Below are 11,887 nucleotides of genomic sequence, written 5' to 3'. Positions count from 1 at the left end.
AATAAATAAATAAATAAATAAATAAATAAAATCTTTTTTAAAAAAATCCCTAATGCTAAGGAGCTCACAGGCATTTTTTTCTTAGTTCCCTAAATTAATTCCCATTCTAATAATTTGATTTCCATACAAATCACCTGTGTTAATGTGTTAAACCTGAGAATTTTTGTCAAGTGGGCTCCAAAAACCTGTACTTTTAATAAGTTCCAAAATATCCCTGATGCAAGTACTATTCACTATGAAATTCATTACTAACCCTTCCAAAGAGCCACATAGGCCGCATAAAATGTAGGAACCTAGTTTCTGGTCTGCTAGTCTCCAAAAAAATGAATACCTGAGGTGTTCTTCCATCCAGGCCTCCATGTTCAGTGCCAGTTTGAAATATTCTGTATGCTGAAAACATGAATTCCATAAACCTCATCAAGTTGGTGATGATGTTCTATATCTGCTCCTGTATCTCTATCTATGCAGGTGTATATAAGCATACTGTGCAAAATACACTGGTGCTTTAACATAGTTCAATAGCTTTTGAATAACCTTTCTAACTATAGCTGAATGAAAATAAAATGCCCCAACCACAACCCTATGCTCCTATATGCATCATCAGCAAGCTGGGGGCTACCCTAATCTTTTCAGACCCATATCTTAGACACTTGCTCATTTGTTACATATTTTCCCCTTACAAATTATCTTGATACCCTACTGTCCTGATTTACCTTGCATAAAATTGTTGAAGACATTCATTTTAATTTGATATAAACCTACTCCCTTGCATGAAATCATGGCACTGTGCATGAGTATCCATATTTTTAGCAAACAATTACATCATGTGGCCATATGATGTAATACTATAAAGCTGTTAAAATAATTGTGTAGCAGAATAATAGACAGAATTATGAATGATATTCTGTGGAAAAATTAAGTTGCAGAATAAGAAATCTCACTTTAACATAAAATACATATACATATATCATACATATGTGTACATATAAAACACATATGTTCTTTAAGGGGCGCCTGGGTGGCTCAGTCTTTTAAACATCTGCCATGGCTCAGCATAATGTTAAAGTCATGATCTCAGGGTCCTGGGATCGAGCCCCACGTCGGGTTCCCTGCTTGGTTGGGAGCCTGCTTCTCCCTCTCCCTCGCACCCTCCCTCTCCCTCTGCCCCTCCCCCCAACCTCCTCCCCCTCCTTGCGCACATGTGCTGTCTCAAATAAATAAATAGAATCATTTTAAAAAATTAAAATAAAAAAATAAAATACATGTATTCCTTGAAAACGTAGGAATATTTCTCATAATGGCTACCTCAAATAATAAGATAATAAGTGATTATTATTTTTCTGGGTTTTTTGCATTTATATATTTTCTTAAATTTTCTACAATGTGCTACTTTGTGTTCAGAAAAAGGTATTATTTAGCAAGACAGTATATTCAGTATGCTTCTATTCTTTTTTAAAAGTTATGCAAGAATAACATGCACACAAATATTATTAGTATTTATCTTTGAGTGAGAGATTACAAATGATTTTTTTCTTCTTGGTGCCTTTCTTCATTTTTAATTTTCTATAACATGCATGTATGGTTTTACTTTTAAAAGTAAAACAGAACTACAAAAAAATCCAGAGCTGGATTAACAGAAATTATCCTCAAAAGGTAGAACATTAAGTCATTGTAAAACCTGGATATTTGGGGGCATTATGGGCCTTTTCTTATTACAGACTTCACCTTGAGAAACAGTTTACCTGAAATCTATCATCTCTAGCCTCATTATTTCTTCCTCTAAAAGAATTTTTACCCAAAAACAACTTCCTTTGGCACATTATAGCAACTGTTACCAGTATAATAAATACAGAATATTGTGAAAGCAACGAAAGATAAATTTTCTAACACCCCATAAAAATTTAAAAATAAGCAAAAATAGGCTATCAAAAGAATTTTGATAAGAAAATCTAAATTGAATGATGGTTTTATGTATATATTTTAAAATAGAAATATGAAGCCATCATCATATAAGTTCAGCTCAGAAGTTGGGATTATTTGGACACCTAACACACTACTGAAAACCCATTTCTGCAGAGGAGCTGGTAGCCTCATCACAACAGTTCCTGAAACGGATTTGAGGCACACATTTGGGCCTTAATAAAAGGAGTAACAGTGTGGTCATGAACACTTTCATTTTAAAATGGGAGACATGACTCTAGCCTCAAAATGAGAAAAGATTCCCTATCCCCTTTGACAGAACACTGTTGGCTATGGTAACAGCCCACTTGCCTATGGCTGAGCAGCTTTGGATGGCTTTGAGTGGACAAGCGAAGACATGTTTGAATCACCTTGCTCACACAGCAACCTGACCAAAAAGCCCTTTACATAAAAACAAATTATCCACTTTTTTTTTTTTTTTTTTTTTTTTTAACCCCATGGCTTGGAGGCAGTCTATGTGGTGAAGACTCTCAAATGTGTATCTCCAGCTTGGACCTCTCCTTTGAGCTCAGACTTCCATTCCACAGCTCCATGTGGAGGCCTGATCACTATTTGACATTTCATATGCCCAAAACAGAATTAATCATTTCTCCCATCTCCATCACAACCACATCCTGCCCCATCCACTCAGTTATGCAGATCAGAAACCTTGGCATCATTACCACATTGCCTATTTTAACTTCTTTTAAACATTTGTCAGTGCCTGTTTGTTCACACACCTTTCATCAGACTCTCTCCATTAGAGTATCAGTTCTTTCAGGGAAGGAATGCAATCTGTTCTGTTCACCACTACATTCCCAGCATCTAAAATAGTGTCTGACATACAGTAGGTACTCAATACCATTTACCACCTCTGTGACTCATGGACCTCCTTTTCTCCATCAGTAAAGTATACTAAGATTAACTACTTCTTAAGAAAAGTGTAAAATTAAATTAAATGATGTAAATTTGTGCCAGGTATACAGTATACACTCAGCAAATGAGAAGTCCTCCTCACCCTGGTAACTTGGAGGAGTAACATATCAATCTAATCACACTTTCACAAACAAGCCTTAAGGAAATGGAAAGAGAAAAAGGAAAACTAAGATAGGTCGAGAATACAGTATTGGGTAAAGGTTGCAAATTACTAAATTAATTATAGACAGGTACTAGCTATACATATTTTGATAAAAGCAGCAAAAAAACTAGACTTCAAATATTCTTAGCACAAGAAAATTACACTTTAGCCCCTGAAAAGAAAAGCTTGCATTTCTTTGTCAATACTTTAACTGAATTTATTTTCCTATAACTTGGGAGTTTCTTGTGGGACCATGTGGCTTCTGGGCACCCATTGAATTCTCCCACCTGTGAGCTGGTTATTTAATATCCTCAGGTCTAGAGAAATAAAAGGAGAATTTTCTCTAGTCTATTTTTTTTAAAGATTTTATTTATTTATTCATAAGAGACAGACAGACAGAGAGGCAGAGGGAGAAGCGGGCTCCCTGCTGAGCAGGGAGCCCGATACGGGACTCGATCCCAGGACCCTGGGATCATGACCCAAGTCAAAGGCAGACGCTTAACCATCTGAGCCACCCAGGTGCCCGAATTTTCTCTAGTCTAATCCAAATCTAGAATCTAGGAAAAAACAACTGGGTAAGGAAGACGATTTTTTTAGTAGCCATGAAGAATGCCCTGGCTTGCAAACATATGAGTTTTGAGAAGGACTTTTGTGCCAGACAAAAGAAACAGAGAACTCAAGAACTGAAAAGCATGATTAATGCAACATCTCAAAGGCTGCATTAGATTATCTTTTAAAATCTCTTTGATCTCCAAGACTCTATAAACCTCCCCGTTTAAACCTTCCTTTTAAAATGAATTCTACAGTTTCTACAATTATCCTTTATTCTTGCAGTATGTCCGGGAAAGCTTGAGTTCAGTAGTTGGTGCTTGATAACTGTCTAGAGATATTTCCTGTGTTTTTACCTTCAGAGGGTCATCTTACAGAAGATGCAATATAGAGGATGTATACTGACAATGAGTAGAAACTAAGCTCCTATGGACAAGCACCTCATTTTGTTCCACGGCAGCCAGTACTGGGCCCATTCTGATGAAAACCATTCCTGAAAGGATTTTCCTCTCTCTTCTTCCCATCTTCCAGTCCCCTTGAGACTCCCCACTTAGAAACTCCACATCAGTACCATATCCACCCTTCCCTCTTCCCCACTTTCCCACCCTTTGTCCCCACTCTCCATCATTCCATTTTACCTCACATGTGTGTACACACACACACTCCCTAAGGCTTCAGAATAAAAATTTAATAACTTTTCCTTCCAAATAGGTGGGAATCCCTGTTTTAAAGGAGGTTGTAAACCTGCAAGGGCATGAGACTGGTTATCTTTAACTCAATAGTCCTATATTTCCACGGCACCTTCCAGGCACTTCTCTTTTTAGCTTCACAACAATCTTGTAAAGAACTAAGAGGGATTCAATGGGAGGAATGCAGGAATGTCTGATGCAGAAGGCCTGGAAGCCTGGATTATGAGGAGGAGGAAGAGAAAAAAACAAATTTCTAGGATTGTGCCCCAAGACCACAAGCCATCAGGTGAAGAATATGCTGGCACAGACAGCAGTTTTGACAAGAAGCGGCAGATTTATCTTTGTTGCAGGTCGAAGGAGGCTTACACCACTGATAGGACCTTAAATGGAGGTGAAGAGGGTGGGGTCACAGGGTACAAACTACCATCTAGTAAAGTCAAGATTTGGCGAAAGAAGAATTTCTGCTTTGATGGGGTTCCATTATGTTACGAAGCTTCATTTTTCAAGAAGAAGGGGCTTTCCAAGACTTAGAAAATATAAGAGAGAAGGAATCTTAAAGTCTGAGCCTTATGATCCGACAGAAATAGAAGATAAACCAAAGGAAAATGAGCTGAGACAACAGAATAAAATGTTTCATGCATTTCACGTTTGCCAAGTAATGTGAGACTGCGTTTCAACTGTATAGAGTTCTCTCACACAGAAATAGAAGGCTGTTCCACTTTAAACTGCGTGTGTGCTAACCTCTAGTGCAAATGGTGAGAAAGGGAGCCAGGGAAAGGAGAAAGCAGTCAGGGTAAGGACCACCGGGATGGTACTCTCCAGAAGCACTCTTCTGCGAAGAAAGCTCCCTTCAGGGGTAAAAATGAAGACTGCTCTAAGAGTAAGTAAATAACGTAACAAGAAACTCACCAAGAAAAGCCCTTAGCCAAACTGAGGGGCTGCCCTTTGACCCTCAGCTATGGCAGGACAGAATGATGAAATCAGTTTCCTCATGAGACTCTTCAGTAAACTGAATGTTCTGGATGGGGCTACATGGGGCTCTGGCAATTCTGAGTAAAGTGTCTCCCCACCAATTTCTTCAAACCTACCTTCCCAGAAAAACAGGTAGAGGGGCTGATGAATTAGTTTTGCATTTGTACTAACAAAACGGTTTTCTTCCCAGTCTTTAAGGTTTCCTTCAACCTTACCTAAAGTCAATACAAATTATATCTATATTGCACTTGTTATATTAAAGATGTCTGGAGTGTTATAAAAAAAAAAAAAAAAAAAAAAAAAAAAAAAAAAAAAAACCCAGACTCCCTTACCACCTTAGAGTTAGAAAGTGAATAGCCACGTTTATCCCCAGAATCAGGAAGTTCAACAGAGACACCTTGTTTAGAAGGGGCGTCCAAGGTCACTGGTGAAGTCGGAAAGAGCTTGTGGCTTCAGGTAAGTCTTCGTCCCCAGTTTTGAGCAGTGTCTCCTTAGCTGTCCCCAGACGACAGGCTGTGGTCGCGAGAGGGACTTTCCCAGAGAGAGACTGTCCTAAAGGGCAGCTCGGGTCCACGCTGCGGTTTTCCATGGTTTGCATCTCCTCACGGGGACAGGGTATGGTTTCCTGGGGTGGGTGAAGACCGCGAGGCGGACGCCAGCCCCGGCTCGCAGCTGATCTGGGATCCCGGCGGGCGCGAGAAGGAGGTTGTGCAGGCAGACCCTCCGGCCCTCAGCCGTTTCCCTCAAGCCGCGGGAACCCGGGCCTCTACAGTGCGCCGACCCCGCCCCAAGTGGCTCCGGGACAGAGGTGCGACACAATCCGCTCGTCTCTGGAGCCCCGGACGGAGCCCGCAGGTCGCGAACCCCGGAAGCAGGCCCCGTGCGCCCCCGGCGCGCGGCCCTCACGACGCTCACGTCCCGGCGCCCCACCTCCCGGCGCCGACCCTTTTGGTCCCCGCCCTTCTCCTCGCGACGTCCGCAGCTCCTGCGGCTGCCGAACCCGCTGCTGAGGCCCAGGGGCCGCGGGCACCGAGAGCGCGGGCGGCCAAGGCACCACGTGTCCCGCCCAGGCTGGCGCGGGCAGAGCGGGCCGGGCCCGGCTCCTGGAGCCTGAGCGCCCGCCGGCGGCGGCGCCGGGCCGCGTGCGCACCGGACCCCGGCCCAGCCGGGCCCCGGCCTCCCGGGCGCGCGTGGATGCCTCCTCCTGGATGGCGCGATGGGCCCCTTCTGGGAGAGAGAGGGTAAGAGCGGGCGTCTTTGCGGGGTCCAGTGTCAGCACCCGCGGGCACAGGAGGGCGACTAGCCCTCTTGGGTCCAAGGAGAGCGGAGAAGGATACTCCAGACCAGCGTGGGTGAGGGGGGGTATCAAGATGCTCGGGGGGCCCACAGAAGGAGGTCGTGGAAGATGGGGACTCTCAGAAGAATAGAGGTGACAGTGTCCCAGGTTGACTGGTCATTGAGGTGATTGGGCTAGATTCCTTGTCACAGCAGGCAAGGCTGACCAGGCCATAGGTTTTGGATCTCCCTTTACTAATTGTCCTCCGGAGTTGAGCTTGGAAATGGTGCCTTTTGATAAGGAAGGTTCAGTAAAGAATTGGTGTTACCGAAAAAGAAAGCAAGCCTCGGTAGATCTCTCCAAAGACGTGGATGGCCCAAAGTCCCCAGAGGACACTTTTCAAGTTTCTGCTTCCTTGGGGATTTTTCATACAGATTATTCGAGGTGAAGAGGGAGGACCGAATTTTCTTCAGTATGTTGTTGAAGGGCTCAGCTGATGCGCTCAAAACGTCCTCAAACAGGGTGGCATCAACAGGTGCGAATTAAGATGAATAAATTGTAGACAAAGAGATCGGTAAGCTTAAAATGGTGCATGGGAAGAGATTCTTAAAGCTTTAAATGGAAGGAGTCACTTGGGAAAAACTGCTCTTCCTGTTGTTTTTATCCTGTTCTATAGTGTGGAGCAAGGAGTGATCTCTAAGAAAGCCGGAAACTCCACTGCTAAGTTCTTTGCAGGTCCTCTGGCACTGACCCCCCAGACCCTGGGCAGCAGAAGCAAAGAGCTGCTTGTGTCTCAATCTCCTTTCTCAGAAAAGGGCCAAATGTGAACCCCAAGGTCCAGAATCTTCAACTTAAAGTTTCTGCTGCAGCACTGCCCACCCAGATGCATGGCCAGGCACATTTTAGGGATGTTTGCTTCATTTTCTCCAAAGGGTGCCCTTGGGAGCAAAGGGAGTCAAATAATCCCAGTGCCAAGTTTTCTCCACCTGTACCTTTGGAAGAACAGTAGCCCCTGTCCGCTTGAGAGATGGGTCCAAGTCAGATCATGTTTTTATTTGCTTCAGATTTTAGAGCAGCAGTATATTTTCATAATGCAGCTTTTGGTTACTTAAGTTGTTTGACAATGACATTATTTTAATGCAGAATACATTTAAATACATTCAGTCCTTATTGATCTCCACATATTTAAATACTTTCTTAACTTGCTTTGCATTTAATAATCTTTAAAGTAATATCATGATTGAGAACAATAATTACAGGAGTTGTTAAATGCTGGTGCCCTAAAAAAAAAAAAAATTAGAGTCCAAACCCATTTTTACAGATGAGTTACTGAGACTAGAGAGTGAGTTGTCCAAGGACATGAATTAGCCAGTGGCAAACTTAGAACCAGCCACCTCCTAACACCCAGTCCTGTGGTTTTCCCATATTTTAGTAAAAATATGTAAGGGCTAAGCATAAATGAGTAATTTTACAAACTAGTGATTGGCAGGTCTTAGAGATGGGGTGAAGAGGTCTGTGATTTTAAAGACGTGTCATGAAGGAGATCTTTGGGATGATGGAATAGCTGTGTATCTTGACTGTGATGATAGTTATATGAATCTGCACGTGTGATAAAATATCAGTTACGCACACACATTGGACTAATGTCAGCCTCCTAGATTTCATATTATACTGTCGTTATGTAAAATACAGTCATTGGGGGAAACTGAGTGAAGGATATATGGACTTCTATACTATCTTAGCAACTTCCTATGAATCTATAATTATCTCAAAATAAAAAGTCGCTTTTTAAAGTAATTTTGTAAGTACTTCAAAATCCAACATTGACTATTTTGTTAACTCTGAGTTGTACACAAAATACCTTGCTTTGCTGTATATGCTATTTTAAGTATGTGATACAAACTAATGCCTGCATGTTTGCTCATTTGATATTTTAAAAAACATGTGCACTCCTAAGGTATATGTGCTCACGCTAGGTTATCAGTATATCCTGGAGATACTAAACAGCATCTTCGCAAGAGATAGCAATTTGAGGTAATTTACTTAAGATTTTGGAAAATAGAAGAAAGTGTCTCCTTTAAATAGTTATTGTGCTAAAATAACAGTCGGGTGTTTTTCTTCCATTTTTTTTTGCATGAAAATACTGAAGTCTTAGGTCTACAGTTGGTCTTTCCTCTTCTTAGCAGGATGTTTTCTGTGTTTCAGGTGATTAAATGGATAGATATCACTACGCAGAAGTGATGGGAGGACATAGGCTTCCTTTAGAAAGAAACTGTTAGTCGTAATGACTTTATTCTTTACGAGAATTTAGGAATGTAAATATATTAAAATATTTGAAAAGTTTTTTGTGGATTTTTAGAGCTCCCTCATCAATTCCAGGGTGAGGTTTCTCTTATGGGGTTCACCACCAATGGCAAAAGCCCTAGAACACATTCCAAAGGAGATGGAAAACTAAAGCTTTGGTGGTCCTGTAGACTGAGGTCCTTGTAGATCATGGCAAAGGAAAGGAAGTTTCTTGTATACACACTTCTGACCAAAGAAATATCATTCTCTGAGGTGCCTGAGTAGCTCACTTGGTTGAGCGACCGATTCTTGATTTCAGCTCAGTTCATGATCTCGGGTCGTGAGCTCGAGCCCTGCATAGGGCTCAGGGGGGAGTCTGCCTGAGATTCTCTCTCTGTCCCTCCCTCTGCCCCTCCCCCTGTGCATGCTGACTCGTGCTCTCTCTCTCAAATAAATAAATCTTAAAAAAAAGAAAGAACTATCATTCTCCGTGAGAGGAGGAAATATTTCCAGAACTTCAGTTACTCTAGTGCACTTCACAATTTCTACCATTTCTAAATACAAATTGTACTACTATTTACTTATTTACCAAAATTTATATTGACACACTGTTTTTTGTTGTTGTTTTTTTTTAACTTAGCCTTCATCTAGGGAATAATATCCATGAAATACCAAGTTTTATGTGTTAGTTATATTTCTTCCAACACATACAAATAAATGTAAAGATTTGAAAGAGACCTATCCATGAACCACTTAAAATCATCCTGGGTACCACCAGTGGTACACTCAGGACGCAGGAGCACTATACAGTGGCAAAGATTCAGGAGTCACTCAGGTAGTGGTGAGGGAGGCAAGCCCAGCTCCACAGAGCAGCTCGTGATCAGTGGTATAATGGAGAGAGAACTAGGTTGCTTCCACAGCCTAGGAGCCATTTCAAAAATGTCCTATTATCCCTTTTAGAAAAAAACAATTTTCATTAAGCTTTTTAAATAATATACTATTCCTAAAAGTACTCTCATTCTTTATTGGAGTGAAGCATCTCAGCAAGTATATTTATAAAGCTCTGTAGAAACTAAAAGCAATATTTGGTTTTTCTTTCTGTAATTTATGGTAATGACTTTACAGGTTGTCTCTCGGGCTTAATCACCAAGTCGTATGAATGTGGGCTTTTTCAGTCTCTCTCAGAGTAGGTTAACTCAGTTTACATGAACTATAAGGCATTTGGTTTGGCATAGAAATCCCCTTGAAAAACATCATGGATGAAAAAACCTTTGCATTCTTCAAGTGAATTCTAAAAACTGTATGAGAAGAGAAGGGTAGATGAGTATGAAAGGACCAAAACAGCATTCCTAAAAATGCTTTTAAGGAGCTTTAACTCCTTGGGCTTCTGCTGGTTCCAAAATGAATTTTACAGCCATCAAACTTAAGTGAGAATATCCACTCATCAAAAGAGAAGACAGGAGCGCCTGGCTGGCTGAGTTGGTGGAGCATGCAGCTCTTGATTTCCGGGTTGTGGGTTTGAGCCCCCCCATTGAATGCAGAGATTACTTAAAACTAAAATCTTAAAAAAAAAAAAAGGAAAAGACAAACATTTACTGTAACAACATGTGGCTTACAAAGGCATTCTTCAGAGCTGTGATTCCTTTTTATTTAAATAATCTATTTGCAAGCATTAAAAGGATTGGTTGCTTTGTTTTTAACTTTGTTTCTCAAGAAATATTAGCATGCCTCATGGACAGTTGAAAAATATCTTCCTAGACCTTACCTACCACAAAATCCATATTTGAGAGAAAAAAAATGTTCATTTTTTGACTATGATGGAATTGATATAAGGGGAAATTAACTGAGTCACAACCTAAATCCCCCAGTTATTTCTGACCTTTGTTTCAAAAAAATCTAAGTTACTTTCAAAATCAAATCGGATTATTTTTAATACATGGTAATTTCAAAAAATATTTTCTTGGGGTGTCTGGTTGGCTCAGTAGGTGGAGCACGTGACTCTTGATCTCGGATGTAGGTTCAAGCCCCACGTTGGGTGTAGAGATTACTTAAAAAAAAAAAAATCTTTAAAAAATATTTTCTTTATCCTATTATCAATACAAATAGAAAAGCAAGAAGTTGGATGAGGACAGAATCATTCATAGGTCTATCACTAGACCACCTCATTTTGGAATTATAGTTGGCCACAGCATGAAGAGAGTTAAAAACAAAGACAAGATGTTTTTCCTTAAGGAGGATGATACTGTTGTTGGAACAATCACTGCCAGGTGACAGATGATTTCATCCTCTTCTCTAACTTATTTAAGTTTTTGAAAAGCTAATCAAAGATAATGGAGGACGTTGGGGCTGCTGAGTCAGCAAAGTATTCAACATGTTGGTGCATGTGGCATACAACTATGTATATATACATACCTGTTGACTCTGTATTCCATCTGGTTTAGCATTTTGCCCCAGCAAAGTGTCAATTGTGTAATGAATATTTTATAAAGAAAATGTAAATGAATGAATAAATGCATTAGGTAACAACACCTATTTGTCACAGTGTAATGTGCTGTTCACCCAAAGTAACTTCAGGTCCTATGCTAAATGCATAGGAAATCTCCAGTATAAAGTCAGCCCACAGGGTGCCTGGGTGGCTCAGTTGGTTAAGTGACTGCCTTCGGTTTGGGTCATGATCCCGGAGTTCCAGGATCGAGTCCCACGTCGGGCTCCCTGCTCAGCAGGGAGTCTGCTTCTCCCTCTGACGCTATCCCCTCTTGGGCTCTCTCTCTCACTCTTTCTCTCTCTCAAAGAAATAAATAAAATCTTTAAAAATAAATAAAATAAAGTTAGTCTGCAAAGAGCACATTTATAGAGTGCTTATATAATTTAATGTCCATGCTGGGAAAATATAGAATGCAGACTCCACAGAACAGAGATTTTTGTTTCTATTGTATTCCCAGCACCTAGGGCAATGCTTGGCAATATTAGGTTTTTAATAAATATTTTCAAACGAATGAGTGAATAAAAGAATACATGTATATATATACACATAAGCATATTTACATTTATGAGAAATTATTAGCATTAAATTCAAAATTC

General features: G+C 40.6%; 1 protein-coding gene and 1 long non-coding RNA gene across 4 annotated transcripts in view; one reads left to right on the top strand and one right to left on the bottom strand.

Annotated features, from left to right (window-relative positions):
- LOC141372838 (uncharacterized) overlaps positions 1 to 5,851 on the bottom strand; it is a 17,124-nt gene extending 11,273 nt beyond the window's left edge. The window contains exon 1 of the long non-coding RNA XR_012378300.1: positions 5,645 to 5,851. This is a non-coding gene — a long non-coding RNA (uncharacterized lncRNA). The remainder of the gene's footprint in view (positions 1 to 5,644) is intronic.
- Positions 5,852 to 6,389: 538 nt separating this feature from the next.
- Positions 6,390 to 11,887, top strand: part of SYBU (syntabulin) — a 112,090-nt gene continuing 106,592 nt past the window's right edge. For 2 of the 3 annotated variants that reach the window (XM_073893112.1, XM_073893111.1), the window contains exon 1: positions 6,390 to 6,488. In XM_073893112.1, the coding sequence (XP_073749213.1) occupies positions 6,456 to 6,488 (33 nt within the window). In that variant the 5' untranslated portion in view covers positions 6,390 to 6,455. The remainder of the gene's footprint in view (positions 6,489 to 11,887) is intronic. The other variant, XM_073893114.1, reaches the window with a different exon arrangement.

Source organism: Callorhinus ursinus, unplaced genomic scaffold (genome assembly GCF_003265705.2).
Source record: "Callorhinus ursinus isolate GAN/ISIS: 27379988/994484 unplaced genomic scaffold, GSC_fseal_2.0 scaffold5, whole genome shotgun sequence".
NCBI classification, from domain to species: Eukaryota; Metazoa; Chordata; class Mammalia; order Carnivora; family Otariidae; genus Callorhinus; species Callorhinus ursinus.
The sequence above is the reverse complement of the archived record's forward strand: the minus strand, read 5'-3'. Positions and strand labels throughout refer to the sequence as shown.